The 18,122-nt window shown below is 41.5% G+C and overlaps 1 protein-coding gene across 3 annotated transcripts in view; it reads left to right on the forward strand.

Annotated features, from left to right (window-relative positions):
- The first annotated feature begins 348 nt into the window (after window positions 1–348).
- The window catches only part of TAF12 (TATA-box binding protein associated factor 12), a 33,016-nt gene continuing 15,242 nt past the window's right edge, over window positions 349–18,122 (forward strand). Inside the window, exons 1-4 of one of the 3 annotated variants that reach the window (XM_035019308.1) lie at window positions 349–453; window positions 13,331–13,415; window positions 14,136–14,387; window positions 16,151–16,228. In XM_035019308.1, the coding sequence (XP_034875199.1) occupies window positions 13,344–13,415; window positions 14,136–14,387; window positions 16,151–16,228 (402 nt within the window). In that variant the 5' untranslated portion in view covers window positions 349–453; window positions 13,331–13,343. Of the gene's footprint in view, window positions 454–13,330; window positions 13,416–13,925; window positions 13,958–14,135; window positions 14,388–16,150; window positions 16,229–18,122 lie in introns of those variants that run through there. The other 2 variants (XM_035019309.1, XM_035019310.1) reach the window with 2 other exon arrangements.

The following is an 18,122-nucleotide window of genomic DNA, read 5'->3' on the forward strand; positions in this document are numbered from 1 at the left end:
GCGGTCCCAGGTGGGTTTCTCCGTCCCGATAACAAGATAAAAAGCACCAACTAAAAATGGCGACCTCTAAACCATCCGAGGGCGTCAATTACCGGTAGTGCTAGCGATATATACGACAGGCGGAGACGGAAAGAAACAGCAAGGGCAGGGTTCGTAACACCTGGGTAGAAGGCGAAGGGCTCACCCACGCTGCCAGTCAACCACAAGCAAGAAAAAGCACAACGCCCGGAGCGGAGCAATAGCCTAGGACCCCGACCACGTGTCAGAGGGCAGTCTGCGCCTGCGCAAGCCAGGCGCGCGCCCGCCGGCCGGAAGAGCCGCGCGTTTCCGGGTTGGAGGCGGGGAGCGGTGCCGGAAGTACTCGGGGAGGGCCCAGCAGTCGGACCGGCTGCTGAGACGAACGCTTCACTGGGGCAGTCTCCGCATATCATGGGGAGATAGACGCTGCTGCCTGTGAGTCTTGGGCCCTGGCAGTTGAGGAAGAAGAGCGGGAGGAGGGAGTCAGGACCCAGACCCACAGTGGGTCAGTGTTTGAAGAACTAGGTTGTGGAGGAGACCGGGTTGTGCGAGGAATCAGGCTGTTGGGACGGGACTGGGGATCGGGGCTCGGAGAAGACGCGGCTGTGGGGACCCGGGCTGTAGACGGGACTTAGGGAACGGGGACGGATGTGAGTTCTCCGGCACCTGAGGGAAAGCGGTGTGAGAGGGACAGGATTGTGAAGACCCATGCTCCTAAGAGGAGAGGGTCGGAAGGGAAAGGGGCGTGAAGACACGGGCTTCGGAAAGGTAAAAGCGGAGCTGTGAGGACTTGGGCTCCTAAGAGACAGAAGCGGGACAGTGAAGATCCAGGCTCCTAAGGAGTCAGAAACAGGGCAGCGAAGACTTAGGTTCCTAAGGGGCAGGAGCACTCAGAGAACACTTGGGTTTGGAAGGAACAGCAGCGGGCAATGAAGACGGGCTTCTGTGGGGACGGGATCTGGGCTTGGAGACTCCGAAGTACCTGAGGGAACAGGGCTGTGAAGACCCGAGCTCCCCAGAGCGGAGAGTATAAGGGGCCATGGCTGCGAGATCAGACTCCAAGGGAAAGGGAGAGAGTTGGGAAAAGATCTAGTGATCTATTTTTTCCTCATATACTCTGAATCCAGAGTGGTAAAGGATGTATTCAGGGGAAGAAGACCCTTCCTTCCCGCTGCCTGCTTGGCTTTTGGCAGGCTTTTCTTGTGCCAGATACTTTCTCTAGGAAAGCCCCATGCAAGCATCTTCGTTTTCTGCTTCCTTCTTACGAAGCTCTGATGTGAAGTCGAAGCCGTTTGAACTCAGTTATATACTTGATAAGTGCTTTAAATACCATTCCACTCGACCCTGATTGAGCACAGATCTCTGCATCTCAAATCAAAGAATGTTAGAGATGGGAGGACAGGATGGCCCAGAAAGATAATCTTTTTTAAACTCCTGTTTTATATGTAAAGAGGTTAAGGTCCAAAGAAGGTATAGGATCACAGTGAGGTAATGATTGATTAGATCATAATTTTGATATAGTACCCTACTGTGCCTAGCAAATAGGAAATACTTGGCTAATATCCTTGAAAACATGCTTCTAGAATCTTTGCTTTAACTTCTAACGCAAGAGGGAAATTTTTTACAAATTTAGTACTTCATTTCGAGGCTTGTTACTGTATTGACATCAATACAGTGAATGTCACTTAACCAGTTAAGGAACCTTTAAACGAAGCCCCCTCCCCCCAAAAAATATAGTAAGCAGTTTAGAAAGTTGTAGATAAGTAAGTTGTATCCTATATTTTTAGTATAGGCATTTACTGGAGATGGCTGCTTTTATTTTATTTTTTATTTATTTTATTTTTTAAAGATTTTTTATTTATTTGAGAGAGAGAGTGAGCACAAGCAGGGGGAGGGGCAGAGGGAGCAGGAGAAGCGGGCTCCCCCCCTGAACTCCGACCCTGACTCTGACTCCTACTCCATCCCAGGACCCTGGGATCATGACCTGAGCCGAAGGCAGACGCTTTAACCCACTGAGCCACCCAGGCACCCCAGATGGCTGCTTTTAGATAAGAATGTCAAGGATACTTGGACGAGTTACTTCCCTTCAATATCTTTTACTGAAACCTACTCAGACTGATCAGGCACCATCATAAGCACTTTTAAATATTTAATTATCACTTACAGCCCCACAAGTTAGATATTGTTAGTACCAATTGGTTCAGAGAGGTTAAGTACCTTGCCAGAAAACATGGTACTAAACCCATGTTATGTGTTTGACTAACTTTTTTCAACTTTTCTAAATTCCTCTCCATATATCAGTTTGCCCATCAACAAAATAGAAATAGCACTTATATAAAAAATATCATTGAATGAAGGCATCTGGGGCGCCTGGGTGGCTCAGTGGTTTAAGGCGACTGCCTTCCGGCTCAGGTCATGATCCCAGGGTCCTGGGATCGAGCCCCGCATCGGGCTCCTTGCTCGGCCAGAAGCCTGCTTCTCCCTCTCCCACTCCCCCTGCTTGTGTTCCCTCTCACGCTGTCTCTCTCTCTCTGTCAATTAAATAAATAAAATCTTTAAAAAAAAAAAAAAAAGAATAAAAGCACCCCCCTCCTCCTTAAGACTTCTCTTTATGTCAAGTACTATAACTTGTTAGGGTTCTTATATAGTGTAGTATTTGAGGAGAACTAAATTTCTGTGTTTTTAAATAAGAATAGATATTTAAGATAGGAGAATAGGACCTGAATAGAACTTTTCCTCACAATGGACTAAGATATATTTAATTTGAAATTTAAGAGGCCAAGAAAGACCAACTTGAAGAACAAGGAGCTAAATTGGATTAACTTTACAATTAATTGTAACATGAACTAGATGATCAGGGAAATTGGGCTAACTAGTTGAAACTACTATTTTTTCCCAGAGAGTTAGCTTATACTATTTGCAAGTGCCTCTACTGTTTGCAAGTGATCAAAACTTACACCAAATTGTGAAATAAAGCATGCCCATGCCACCATTTCAAAGTACTTGATGGTTTAATTAATGATAACTTATTCCTGAATTAACATCCTCATCTACATTTGCAAAATGTACTTATTTCACTCATTTGTGGTTCTAGAACTGAGTTATTATAATAGTATTTGAAAGTACCTGATCAGAAAATCATTGTGTTAGAGCAGATATGAACATAGAACATATTACTTTTTTTTTTTTAAGATTTTATTTATTTATTTGACACAGAGAGACACAGCGAGAGAGGGAATACAAGCAGGGGGAGTGGGAGAGGAAGAAGCAGGCCTCCTGGGGAGCAGGGAGCCCGATGTGGGGCTCGATCCCAGGACCCTGGGATCATGACCTGAGCCGAACGCAGACGCTTAATGACTGAGCCACCCAGGCACCCCAGAACATATTACTTTTGATCTGCAGTCTTCATGGAAAGCCCCAGAATACTTTGGAGACAATATACCAGCAGTGTTTAGAGTCTGTACTGTGAAACAGGTGTGCTGGATGCAGAAGACAAACTGAAATCAGTACATATGGACCTAATCTAAAATCTTACACTGTTTCTTAGAGCTGCAAGGGACTTTAAAATCTGTCTGATCCTACGCTTAACTATAGATGTAGAAACTAGTCAAAGGGAGCTCACATAATTCAGTGGCAGAAGTGGATGATACCCAACCCTCCTGACTTGGGTCTTCCTTGTGCCATAGTACCCCTCATCAGCCTCCTGTTGATCATTTACCGGTACCATTTTTTTTTCAGTCACTATTGTTTTTTTTAATGTCTGAAGTCATAAAAATGCTTTTAGGATGGCACCAACACATACTACAATGGGGAAACCTTTTAGTTCTAATACACTGATTTTTATAACTAAGATTTAGAAGAGGAGAGCATATATATTATATAATATTAGCAAACACATTTATTTGTATTTTCCATGTGCCAGGCACTCTTCTAAGTACTTTAGATATATAAACTCAATGTATTGTCACAACAATCCCATGAGATACACTTTATGATTAACTCAATTTTTCAGATGAGGAAATTGAGGCATAAAGAGATTAGATAACTTGCTCAGGGACATAAAGCTAATTAATAAGTGGCAGAGTTGGTACTTGAACCCAGACACTGCCCCCAGAGTCCATGCCCTCAGCCACTGTAGTATACTGCCTTTCTGTTAAGTCAAAACCACCTAAATAGGACTAAACTAGTCAAAAAAACTAGTGGGGAAAAAAATCCCATGTTTCTGTTGTTCTCAAGTCTTACAGAATGCAATTAATTGATTCTGTTTTTTTAGGCTGGGAAATATGAGTTGGTTTAGATACATCTAGAAGCCAGTGAGGAGAGAAACAGGTAGAAAACCCAGTCAGTAAGTTAAGTCATGCACCATAGTGATAGGGCTTTTATGCCATCAGCCTAGCAGTCCCCTTCATTCCAGTATTTTGTTTAAATAATTCCTAAACATTTCAGAAGTAAAAGGGTTTTAAAGACAATCTGGTCTTCTACTCCCCTATTCTCTCCACTTAAAAAAAATCTTGTGGAGGTGGATATATGTGGGGCACTTGGCTTGCTCAGTCAGAAGAGCATGCGACTCTTGATCTCTGGTTTTTAAGTTCAAGCCCCAACATTGGGTGTAGAGTATATTTAGAAATAAAATCTTAAAAAAAAATCTGTTAATGGAAGAGTTGTCTAGAAAAGGCCATAGTCGTTTTTTTTTAAAGATTTTATTTATTTTTTAGAGAGCGAGCGAGAGAGAAACAGCATGAGAGGGGCGAGGGTCAGAGGGAGAAGCAGGCTCCCCGCTGAGCCGGGAGCCCGATGTGGGACTCGATCCCAGGACCCTGGGATCATGACCTGAGCCGAAGGCAGACGCTTAACCACCTGAGCCACCCAGGCTCCCAAAAGGCCATAGTCTTATAACTACTACAAGGTATCCCCCCATCTCCTACCCTCTGAAAAATCAGATCCTCTTAATACAGTAATAGGGTTGCAACGATTTCTGTTTGAGGTACAAGCTGTTAAAAGGAAAAGCAGTGGGGCTTGTTATCCTCAGCCTATCAACCAGAGTTTAAATGTAGCTGGTAAGGGGGAGGGAGGATAGGCTTGGTATTTAATTGAACTCCCAGCCACACAATCTTGTTTTGATAAAATTACTAAATAACTTTTACTGTAGATCACTGGGGCATGGGCTTTCTGGAATTATTTTGTAAATCCCATAGCGTGTGATTTCCACATAGTAGGTGCTAATAAGGGTTTACTATTATAAGTGTTCTCCCAAACTGTCCCACGGTTAATGCCTGTTTTTACACAGCAATACTTCCTATTTCTTGGCATTCCAAGTAACTGAGAATTAGAAACTTGAGTAGCCCAAAGGCAACCATGGTATATTATGTAATGGAATTCAGGTTATTTAACAGTCACTTCATTCCATTGTGCTTGGTCAGCATCATCCATAGTTGGACTTGATGAAAGTTGTCAGTAAACAGGTAATTTGGATGTGGAGGCATTGACCATTTCAGAATGGTTGTGATGTTTTGTTTTTAAATTTACATACCAAAAAATCCACCCTTTTGGGAGTACAGTTCTATGAGTTGTGACAAATGCATACTGTCGTCATGTAAGCACCATCACACTGCTACCTAACAGTCCCACCACCCCCAGAATTTTCTTCATGCTGCTCCTTTGTAGTCCAACCCTAGCCCACTCCAAGCCACTGGCAACCACTGATCTGTTTTCTCCATCCATATAGCTTTGCCTTTTCCAGAGTGTCATATAAATGGAATCATACAGTAAGTAGCCTTTGAGTCTTGCCTCTTTCACTTAGCATATGCATTCGAGATTATCCACGTTGTTGCATGTATCAGTAGTTCTTCCTTCCTATTGCTGAGTAGTATTCCATTGTATGAATATATATTCATAGTTTATCCATTCACCAGTTGTAGGAAATCTGGATTGTTTCTAGTTTTTGGCAGTTATTAATAATGTTGCTATAAATATTCACGTACCAATTTTTGTGTGAATATAAGTTTTCATTTCTTTAGGGTAAATACCTAGGAGTGGGATTGCCAGGTTATATGATAAATATATATTTAATGTTATAAGAAACTGCCAAACTGGGGCACCTGGCTGGCTCAGTTAAATGTCTGCCTTCGGGCGCCTGGGTGGCTCAGTTGGTTAAGCGACTGCCTTCGGCTCAGGTCATGATCCTGGAGTCCCGGGATCAAGTCCCGCATCGGGCTCCCTGCTCGGCAGGGAGCCTGCTTCTCCCTCTGACCCTCCCGCCTTTCATGTGCTCTCTGTCTCTCTCATTCTCTCTCTCAAATAAATAAATAAAATCTTAAAAAAAAAAAAAAATGTCTGCCTTCAACTCAGGTCATGATCCCAGGATCCTGGGATTGAGTCCCGAGTTAGGCTCCCTGCGCAGCAGGGAGTCCACTTCTCCCTCTGCCCCTCTACCTGACTTGTGCTCTCTCTATCACTCTTTCTCTCTCAAGTAAATAAATAAGATCTTTAAAAAACAAACAAACAACCTGCCAAACTGTTTTCCAAAGAGATTGCACCGTTTTATACATTCACACAGAAATGTATGATGGTTTCAGTTGTTCAACATCCTCTCCAGCACTTGTATTTTTTAAAAAATTTTTAATTATTCTAATAGTATTTAGTATTCATTTCCCTAATTGCATTTCCCGGATGACTAATGATATTGAGTATCTTTTCATGTGTTTATTTGCCATCTGTATATCTTAGGTGAAGAATCTGTTCAGATTTTTTTGCCCTTTTTTTTTTTTAAAGATTTTATTTATTTGACAGAGAGAGATACAGCGAGAGAGGGAACACAAGCAGGGGGAGAGGGAGAAGCAGGCCTACCGCTGAGCAGGGAACCCGATGCGGGGCTCGATCCCAGGACCCTGGGACCATGACCCGAGCCGAAGGCAGACGCTTAACGACTGAGCCACCCAGGCGCCCCTGCCCATTTTTTTAATTGGTCTGTTTGTTTTCTTATTGTTGAATTTTGAGAATTCTTTATATATCCTGGATACAAGTTGTTTGTCAGATATGTGATTTGTAAATATTTTCTCTTAGTCTATGACTTGTCTTTATTTTCTTTTGTGGAGCAGGAGTTTACATTTTGATTAAGTCCATTTTATCAGTTTCTTTTGTGGATTGTGCTTTTGGTGTTGTATCTAAGATTCCTGCCCTGACCCAGAGTTATGAAGATTTTTTTCCCTACGCTTTCTTGTAAAAGTTTTATAGTTTTACATTTTTAATTTTACGTCTGTGATCAGTTTTGAGTTTGTTTTTGTATAAGGTGTGAGATATAGATCAAGGTTCATTTTTGTTGCTACTGCTATATATTTTTTTTAAGATTTATTATTTTAGGGAGAGAGAGAGTCTGCACCCATGTATGTGATGTGGGCGAGAGGCAGAGGGAGAGGGAGAGAAAGAATCTCAAACAGACTCCATACTGACTGCGGAGCCCAATGTGAGGCATGATCCCTTGACCCTGAGATCATCACCTGAGCTGAAATCAACAGTCTATCACTTAAGTGACTTAGCCATCCAGGTGCCCCTATTTTTTGTTATATTTTAAAAACAGTTGTCAGAATTACCTGTTTTTTCAGAGGAAACAAACCAAACAGTACTTTCTTTTTTCATAGATAACATGCACATGGGACAGAATTTGGGTATACAATGAAAAGTAAATCTTCCACCTTGGTCCCATAGGCCACCCAGATACTACCATTCCCCTCCCCACTAAGATAACTGCTGTTATCAGTTTGTTATGTATCTTTCCAGGAATAATTTATGCATTTACAATTATATGTCTTTCAATGAATGATAACAAATTATGCTCACTCTTCTGTACCTTGTATTTTCAATGAACAGTGTATTTTAGAGGTCATTTCATAAGCTTCTTTGTTTCATTCTTTGTTTTTTTTAAGGATTCCACCTATCCATTTGAGAGAGAGAGTGAGCCAGAGAGAGAGAGAGAGAGAGAGAGAGAACATGAGCGGGGGAAGGGAAAGGGAGAAGCAGACTCCCCTGCGAGCATGGGGCTTGATCCCAGGACCCCAGGATCATGATCTGAGCCAAGGCAGGTGCTTAACTGAGTTGAGCCACCCAGGCGTCCTCTTCCTTGTTATTTATTATTATTATTTTTAAAGATTTTATTTATTTATTTGACAGAGACAGTGAGAGAGGGAACACAAGCAGGGGGAGTGGGAGAGGGAGAAGCAGACTCCCTGCTGAGCAGGGAGCCCGATGCGGGGCTCCATCCCAGGACCCTGGGACCATGACCTGAGCCGAAGGCAGACGCTTAACGACTGAGCCACCCAGGCGCCCCCTGTTTTTTAAATTTTTTAAAAAGTTTTATTTATTTAAGTAATCTGTACACCCAGCATGGGGCTCGAACTCACAACCCCGAGATCAAGAGTTGCATGCTCTTCCAGCTGAGCCAGCCATGCACCCCTGGATTCTTTCATTCAGCTTAATATTTTCTTTTTTTTAATTTATTTTATTTTTTTAAAAAGACTTTATTTATGTATTTCACAGAGAGAGAGAGCACAAGCAGGGGAAGTGGCAGACAGAGGGAGAAGCAGGCTCCCTGCAGAGCATGGGGAGCCCAATGCGGGACTCGATCCCAGGACCCTGGGACCATGACCTGAGCTGAAGGCAGTCACTTAACCAACTGAGCCACCCAGGCGCCCCAGCTTAATATTTTCATGAGTCTTATTCTTTTTCAATGTATTTCATTTTGTGGTTATACCTTAATTTATTTAACTATATCACTTTTGTTGGACATTTAGGTTGATATTCCTCGTATGTGTAGTTTTCTATTTACATAGATATCCAACTATAATATAAATTGCTAAAGATGGAACTATGGGATCAAAACAATATATGCTTTTCTTTTTTTTAGAGAGAGAACGCGTGCGTGAATGGGGGGAGGGGCAGAGGAAGAATGAGAGACAATCTTTTTTTTTTTAATTTTTTTTTCTTTTTTTTTAAAGATTTTATTTATTTATTTGAGAGAGAGAGAGAATGAGAGACAGAGAGCATGAGAGGGAGGAGGGTCAGAGGGAGAAGCAGACTCCCTGCCGAGCAGGGAGCCCGATGCGGGACTCTATCCCGGGACTCCAGGATCATGACCTGAGCCAAAGGCAGTTGCTTAACCAACTGAGCCACCCAGGCGCCCCGAATAAGAGACAATCTTAAGCAGGCTCTATGCGACGCAGGCCTTGATCTCAAGACCCTGAGATTGTGACTTGAGCCAAAATCAAGAGTTGGATGCTCAACCAACTGAGCCACCCAGGTGCCCCAATACATGCTTTTTTAATTTTGGTAGATAGTGCCAAGTAGCCCTTTGTAGAGACCTAACTAATTTATATCCTCCACCCCCCTTCCAACTCCAACAACGTGTGAAATGATTATTTTTCTATAAAACTTTCAAACAGTATGTATAGAACTTTTTCATCATTGCCAAAGGAGGAATAAATAGTTTTAATTTGCATTTTTATTATCAATGAGAATAAGAATCATTTCATTACTTTTTTTTTAAGGATCGTTTCATTACTTTAAGAGCTATTTGAATTTCTTGTACTGTCGTTTTTGTTGTTTTTGCAATTTTTCTTTTAGGTGGTTGGGTGCTTATTGATGCTTGGTATTTTTTATATGTAAAAGAAATTGGTCCTTTGTCTTTGATACATATTGCATATATTTTTGCTAGTTTGTCTTTTGTCCTTTAATTTTATTATGTTTGTTGCCATGCAGACATTTTTATTTTTACTTAAAAATTTATTTTTCAGACATCTTTATTTGTATGTAATTGAACATGTCAGTCTTTTATGACTCCTGAGCTTTGAGTCATCTTTAGAAGGGCTTTTCTTTTTTAAGATTTATTTATTTATCTTAGAGAATAAGACCAAGTGAGCGTGATTGAGGGGAGAGGGGCAGAGGGAGAGGGAGAAAGAGAAACCTAAGCGGACTCCACTTGGAACCTGATATGAGACTCGATCCCACAACCTCGAGCTCACGACCTGAGCCAAAATCAAGAGTCAGATGATTAACTGACAGCTACCCAGGTACCCCAGAAGTGCTTCTCATTTACTGCTGAGAATAATTTTTTTCCAATTTTTAAATATTGAGATAACTGTAGATTTATGCGTAGTTACGAGAAATAATGCAGAGAGATCTCTTGTATACTTTGCTCAGTTTTCCCCAGTGGTACATTTTGCAAAATTGCTGTCTATTATGACAATCAGGATATTGACATTGATATAATCTACCAGCCTTATTCAGATTTACCAGTTTTACTTGTATCTGTTTACTTGTGTTCAGTTGTGGGTGTATGTGGATTAAGTCCTATACAACTTAGTCACTTTTATAGGTTCTTTTTATCCATCATCACAGTCAAGACACTGAATGATTCCATCACAAAGGTCCCTCATTTTGCCCTTTTATAACCACATCTGCTTCCCTGCCACCCAGTCCCTGACAATCTCACTAATCTGTCCTCTATTCCTAAAATTTTATCATTTTAAAGATGTTATATAAATGTACTCCTTATTTATTTTTTAAGATTTTATTTATTTATTTGACAGAGTGACAGAGAGAGGGAATACAAGCTGGGGGAGAGGGAGAAACAGGCTTCCCGCTGAGCAGGGAGCCCAGTGTGGGACTCGATCCCAGGACCCTGAGATCATGACCTGAGCCGAAGGCAGATGCTTAACAACTGAGCCACCCAGGCACCCTAAATGTACTCTTAAAAAAAAAAAAAAGATTTTATTTATTAGAGAGAGAGAGCAGAAGGGGAGGAGAGGCGATGCAGTGCTTGATCCCAGGATCCTGAGATCATGACCTGAGCTGAAGGCAGATGCTTGACTGACAGCCACCCAGGCGCCCAAATGTACTCTTTTTGTATTGTCTTTTTTTTTTTTAAGGTGCCAAGATTATAATAAGGAATAAAATCAGATTTATTGTCCTACAGGAGTTTAAAAAGTCAAGTAGCAACTAACAACAGTGGTGAGACATAGAACATATAGAAGTTCCAGGCGCCGGGATGCCTGGGTGGCTCAGTCGGTTAAGCAGCTGCTCTCTGGCTCTCTCTTTCTCTCTGTCAAATAGATAAATAAAGTCTTTTATTTATATATTTTTTAATTTTTTTTTTTAAAGATTTTATTTATTTGACAGAGAGAGACACAGCGAGAGAGGGAACACAAGCAGGGGGAGTGCAAGAGGGAGAAGCAGGCCTCCCGCCGAGCAGGGAGCCCAATGCGGGGCTCGATCCCAGAACTCTGGGATCATGACCTGAGCTGAAGGCAGATGCTTAACGACTGAGCCACCCAGGCGCCCCAAATAAAATCTTTTAAAGAAAGTGGAATAGAGGAATATATGAAGGAATACATATACCCCTCTCATTCCAGGTGGATCAAATTTTTAAATTTTAAACATGAAACCACATATTTTCCAGATGCTAATGTTCATATACCATCATTTATTCAATGATCTGTCTTTTCCCTATTGATAAATGCTATGAACATTAGCATATAGGTTTGCATGGGAGCACAGGTTTTCATTTTTCTGGGTTAACTGCCTGAGAGTGCAGTCCTTTACTTATTTGGGTGGGGGGGCAAGAGATTTGATTTATTGTCCTTAATTGTGGTATAATTTATATACAGTAAAATGCACAGATCTTAAATATTCAGTGTGATGAATTTGACATTGTATAAACCCATGTAATCATCACCTCTACGAATACGGTGTTTTAAATACAGCCAAATAAAGGAACAGTCTAGGAAACTAAGGGCAGTGTCAGTCTGGTAATGAGTGTCTGGTTATCATCTGCTTTGTTTTGTTTTAATGGAAGAAGTAGCTCACTTTCCCAGAATTACTGAAAATGCAGAAGTATTGTTTGCTTCTCAACAAAACAGTAAAGTACAGTCTAGTTTCTGAGAGAGAAACTTTGATTTTTCTTACAATGTACAGATTCCCCTTATTTCATTAATAGCCACTGGAGCTATTCCTTAAGGTTAATTCCTAATTTGATAAATGATTATTCATTTTTGGTGCTGTGTAGATAGGCTATATATATATATATTTTAAAGATTTTATTTATTTGACAGAGAGACACAGCGAGAGAGGGAACACAAGCAGAGAGAGTGGGAGAGGGAGAATTAGGCTTCCCGCCGAGCAGGGAGCCCGATGCGGGGCTCGATCCCAGGACCCTGGGACCATGACCTGAGCCGAAGGCAGACGCTTAACGACTGAGCCACCCAGGCGCCCCGTTAGGCTATATTTTTGTCTACAGGTCTTATTATAGAAATTCCCATTATACAGAAATCTCTGTTACAAAAAAAGTCTACTTATTTTGAGCAATACCTAGTACTATTTGGGAAGCCCATTGAAGGTTGTGCGAATGTTATTTGAAAGGTATGTTCAGTGTGGTGAAATACTTTGTTAACTATTACCATGTTAACAATCTTTCCCTGTCCTGATTCTTCCGGTGGTAACATTTGTGGGTAAGGGAAAAGGAGGCATATGGTTAAAAAACAAACACGTGATCCTGATGCTCTCCTATCTCCTCAGCTGACTCTTGGCCAACAAGTTTTCTCTTGGTCACTTAACCAGTACATAGTTAGTTGCTTTTATCTATTTATTTTTAAAGATTTTATTTATTTATTTGAGAGAGAGAGAGAGAGAGAGAGAGAGAGAGAGAGAGCACAAGCTGGGGGAGGGGCAGAGGGAGAAGGAGACTCTCCACTGAGCAGGGAGCCCGACACAGGGCTCGATCCCAGGACCTTGGGATCATGACCCGAGCCGAAGGCAGACGCTTAACGGACTGAGCCACCCAGGTGCCCTGTCAGTTGCTTTTGTTAAGGGCAAACCAGGAAAGGTCATTTCTCATATTAGAGAGTTAGACAATTTGTTGGGGGAGGAATGCAGCAGTACGGGGCAAGAGTTGACAGGGCAGATACTCACTTAGGTTGCTAAGCTTCACCAAGTTCTGAAAACCACTGCCTTGATTCCTGCAGGTTCATTTCACAGTTTTGGCCAATGTTTTCATACGCTGCTAGCTTATCCCTAACAATAGAACACTGTTTTATTGGAAGAGAATCTATATTACTATAATCATCATTAATTAATTTTAAAAGTTGTGTATGAAAGAGATGGAGATGTTTTCCTCGGTGCCCAGTATGAATAAGGAGACAAGAATAAGGATGTGTTTCTCCACATCTGGTTTGCTTGGATCCTGGCCAGTGAAGATGTGCCAGGCCATGCAATTAAAATGGTTCTGTGGCAAGGGTGGTGCTTGATGCCAGTTGTTCATTTACAGGTAGCTTTTGAAAATGGCTGCCTCTCATTTCACCGGGCTCACAGCCGTTGCTGATGTAATTAAAGATCTAGACACTCAGATAGCTGTAAGTAAGCGCACTGAGGCCGCTATTGGCGGAACTTGGTAAATGTGCTTCTGGTCTTGATGACACCAAAGCTGCTGTCCACAGTGTCTACCTCATGGCTTTAAAATTGAGGAGTCTTGGCTACTCCAGGCTAGGGACTCTGCTTGTACTTAAAGATTGCTAACACTCAGAAAATTTGCTCTTGATGACAAGGAACAGCTTACTTTTAACAGTTGCTAAAAATTGTGTTTATTAGACATAGACCTGACATAGACTTAAGCATGTTTTGAAGTGCCAACATGAACTAATCTGTTTTCTTAAGTTTTGTGGCTGAGTTTTAAATATGTGATTGTGCCATGATTTATTTGAATTTAACATTATTTGCTGTTCAAAAATAATGCATGTAGTACTTAACCTATTCTGTTTTTACAAAGTCTTCAAAAATGTCTTATTCTAGTTTATTTTTGTATGTAAGATTTCTTATTTCATTTGCTTTCTTCCTTATTTAATTTTGTGGACTATTTCATTTAGCTTTTGGAGAAGAGATGGTTTCTAAATATGAGGTGAGAGCAATGAACATTCTTCATTCCCTCTATTTTTAATGTGCAGGTATCAAATGGTCACTATCCCAGATATCCTGAAGACCCTTCAAGTCTGACAGACATTATGCAATTTTACTTTCAAACCTTATCCTTTATTAAAGGTGTTTCTGGAGCTAGTTCTCTTGTTTTCCTTCTACAGTTGATTGGCCTTGGTCCTCACAGCTCCAAAAAGAAACAGGATCTCGATAAGCTCTATGAGCTGAAGTCCAAAGCTCGGCAGATTATGAACCAGTTTGGCCCTTCAGCCCTAATCAACCTCTCCAATTTCTCATCCATAAAACCGGAACCAGCCAGCACCCCTCCACAAGGCTCCATGGCCAATAGCACTACAGTGGTAAAGATACCGGGTCCTCCTGGGACAGGAGGGCGTCTCAGCCCTGAAAACAATCAGGTATCATCTCTTACTTTTTGCTCTCCCTAGGCATCTCTTATCTGTTATTTGAACCAATAATGCTTTGAGAGATGTCTGTCTCAGATGCTGCCTCTTCGTCTCAGCTGAAAAAGAGTCTTTTCCCTCCTTTGGACTTCTAAAGTTCTTTATCAAATTATCATGTACAGCGTTTATCAATGTTTACTCTGTGGTGTTTATGTGTGCGTATGTATACGTACATACATTCATACACACACACTAACACTGTTGCCTATGACAGGTTTATATATATGTATATATAAATATATATACACTATATAATTGTTAAATAAAGTAGTTAAATAAAATAATAAAATAACTAATGGATTCATTATTCATTATTCCTGTAATAAAAGCATTATTGCCTCCGGTCTTTTCTCCTTCTAGTTCAGCCAGCTGCTCCATTATTAACTTTCTGCACTGATTCTAAAATCTGCCCCCCCCAATGCCCTCTCTCCCCCACTTTCTGCCCATGATTCTGATTCTGCCCTCAAGAGCCACAAGGGATAAAAAATAAGTATAATCTCTTGTCTTGGGCCTTGTAGGCTGGATAGAGTAGGAGGGAGAGACATTTCAAGGGAATGGGAGGAGGGACTAGCAAAGGCGAATGGGGAGGGTTGGGCAGATAGTCAGGAAGCCAACCTGTGTTGAATGTGGAATCTGTTAGAGAAGAACAGGAGGTAAAATTATATAGGCAGGAATATGGCAGAGTATACTGGGCATATACGAGTCTGTCTCTTTTGAAACTTAGTCATTAGACAATCTTTACAAATATTTAATAGAGGAGTAAGTAACATAATAAAAGTCATATGTCTTAGCAGGATTAACTTGGCAGTAAGTGGACAAGAAAGGTAGGAAAGGGGTGGACCGAGAGGAAGACCAAATCTAAGACTTTTGCAGTAAATCAAGACATGGAGTGAAGGCTTGCCTTAAGTGGTAATGGTAGAATGGATAGATCTGACACATAATTAACAAATAATTTATTTAGAAAATTCATCTCTTCTTTATTTCCAAGATTATACATGCTTATCACAGAAACTTTAGAAATACAGAATAAAGAGCCCATAATTCTACCACCACCCCCAAAAAACTATGCTTAGCATTTTAATGTGCGTCTTTTGATTGTTGTTTAATGGCATGTGTATGTGACATGACATTTCAATGAAAGAGGAATCACAGTTGTACACACTTATGCAAATATTATACAGAGATGAACACATGTTCCCTGCCATCAGAGAGCTTTCAGCCTATTAAGTCAGAAACAGGCAAGTTTATAAATATATGCATGACAGAAGGGTGCACGGGGTACAGTAGAGGCCAAAGGAGGAAGTGGTTCCTTTTACCTAGGTGAGCTAGGAAGGGCAGAAAGGAGGCACCATGGACTGAGCAGATAGGAAGAAGGGTGGAAGAACATGTCCAAAGGCATCAGAGGTGCAGTATCAGTTATGGTGGTCAGAAAATTGCAAATTACTTAATGTAGAGGAAAGGTAAGGCACAGTGAGCTCAAGAGGCAGAAATAAACTGACAGGTGTTGGCCTCTTCCACACTGCTCTTTTAGCCTTTCCCTAGGCCGCTTCTGTCTTGGGAGTGTAGTCTTGGAGCAGACTACCAGGTAGGCCAGACTGTTAACTTTTGGAAGGTAGAAACTAAACCCAACAAATTGACAGCATTTCTTCATTAGAGGGTAATAAAGTGTTCTGTTTCCTTAATACTTGGCTGAAAAATCTTCTCCCAATTAACTTTAGGTATTGACCAAGAAGAAATTACAAGACTTAGTAAGAGAAGTGGATCCTAATGAGCAATTGGATGAAGATGTGGAGGAGGTAAGATGGAGTTGGGCATGATGAGTCTGGGTCCCTGAGAGCTAATACATAATAGCGGTTAAGAGCACAGACTTCAGAGGCAGACACATCTGAATTTGAATCTTGGCTCTGCCACTTACCAGCTTTGTAGCTGTGGACATGTCACTGAAGCTTTTTGAGACTCAGCTTCCTCTTGTGTTGGGTGTGGTATTATTTACCGACAGGGTTATTGTGAGGGTCCCGTGGAATGACTTCTACAAATCACCTGGGAGAATGCCTACACTTTATACCTAGCCACTGCTGCTACTTTTGCTTGGTGGAAAGGGCTTAGTTTGCTGCTCATAGGCAATCACTTTCTTTTTTTTTAAAGATTTTATTTATTTATTTGAGAGAGAGAATGAGAGAGAGAGAGCACATGAGAGGGGGGGGGTCAGAGGGAGAAGCAGACCCCCTGCTGAGCAAGGAGCCCGATATGGGACTTGATCCCGGGACTCCAGGATCATGACCTGAGCCGAAGGCAGTCGCTTAACCAACTGAGCCACCCAGGCGCCCCTGGCAATCACTTTCAACAGTTGTAGTTGTTTCTATCATACTCCTCCATATTTCTAAGTAATACACTTAAACAGATACTCTTTGGTTTCTGTCTATTGACTTCCTGTAGATGACGATTTTGTTAAGCCACACACATGTCCATCCATGCTTTCCTTTCCCTCATTTTTCTAAAGATATTATTTATTTATTTATTTGACAGAGAGAGAGCACAAGTAGGCAGAGCGGCAGGCAGAGGGAGAAGGAGAAGCAGGCTCTCGCTGAGCAGGAAGCCTGATGCGGGGCTTGATCCCAGGACCCTGGGATCATGACCTGAGCCGAAGGCAGCCGCTTAACCAACTAAGCCACCCAGGCGCCCCTCCCTCATTTTTCTAATATAGTTTCTGATTAATATATATATTTTAAGGATTTTATTTATTTATTTGTCAGAGAGAGAGAGAATAAGCAGGGGGAGTGGCAGGCAGAGGGAGAAGCAGGCTCCCCACCGAGCAAGGAGCTTGATACGGGACTTGATCCCAGGACCCCAGGATCATGGCCTGAGCTGAAGGCAGTCACTTAACCAACTGAGCCACCCAGGCGTCCCTTCAATATAGTTTTGTCACAACTTTTAGATAACTCAGAAATCAGTATTGACATTATTCTGATCAAGTACATATTGTTCACCACTGAACCAAGTCCTGTTTTGTACTACCTACTGAAGGTGATAATTGACTTTTTTTTAAGGTTTTATTTTATTATTATTATTTTTTAAAGATTTTATTTATTTGACAGAGAGAGACACAGCGAGAGAGGGAACACAAGCAGAGGGAGTGGGAGAGGGAGAAGCAGGCTTCCCACTGAGCAGGGAGCCCGATGTGGGGCTCAATCCCAGGACTCTGGGATCATGACCTCAGTCGAAGGCAGACGCTTAATGACTGAGCCACCCAGGTACCCCAAAGATTTTATTTTTTAAGTAATCTCTATACCCAACATGGGACTTGAACTTACAACCCTGAGATCAAGAGTTGCACACTGTACTGACTGAGCTGGCCAGATGCCCCATAATTGACTTATTTTTATTTAGTTTTCTTTGTGCCATTTTTATTCTGGTTCTGCTATCAGCTCTGGCATACACCTATCAACATTGTTTTCCAAATGGAAAAATAATCTACAGATTTGGGTCCTCCCCCAACTCAGATTTCACTCTCAGAAACCTCCATCCTTTAAGGAGGGCCCGTGATGTGACGAGCACTGGGTGTTATATGCAACTGATAAATCACTGAACACTACATCTAAAACTAATGATGTACTATATGTTGGCTAATCGAATTTAAATAATAATAATAAAAAAAAACCCTCCATCTTCTTCTGGTCTAATTAATTTTAG

The sequence above is a fragment of the Mirounga leonina genome, unplaced genomic scaffold (assembly GCF_011800145.1).
Source record: "Mirounga leonina isolate KUSES-001 unplaced genomic scaffold, KU_Mleo_1.0 Mir_173, whole genome shotgun sequence".
Lineage (NCBI taxonomy): Eukaryota > Metazoa > Chordata > Mammalia > Carnivora > Phocidae > Mirounga > Mirounga leonina.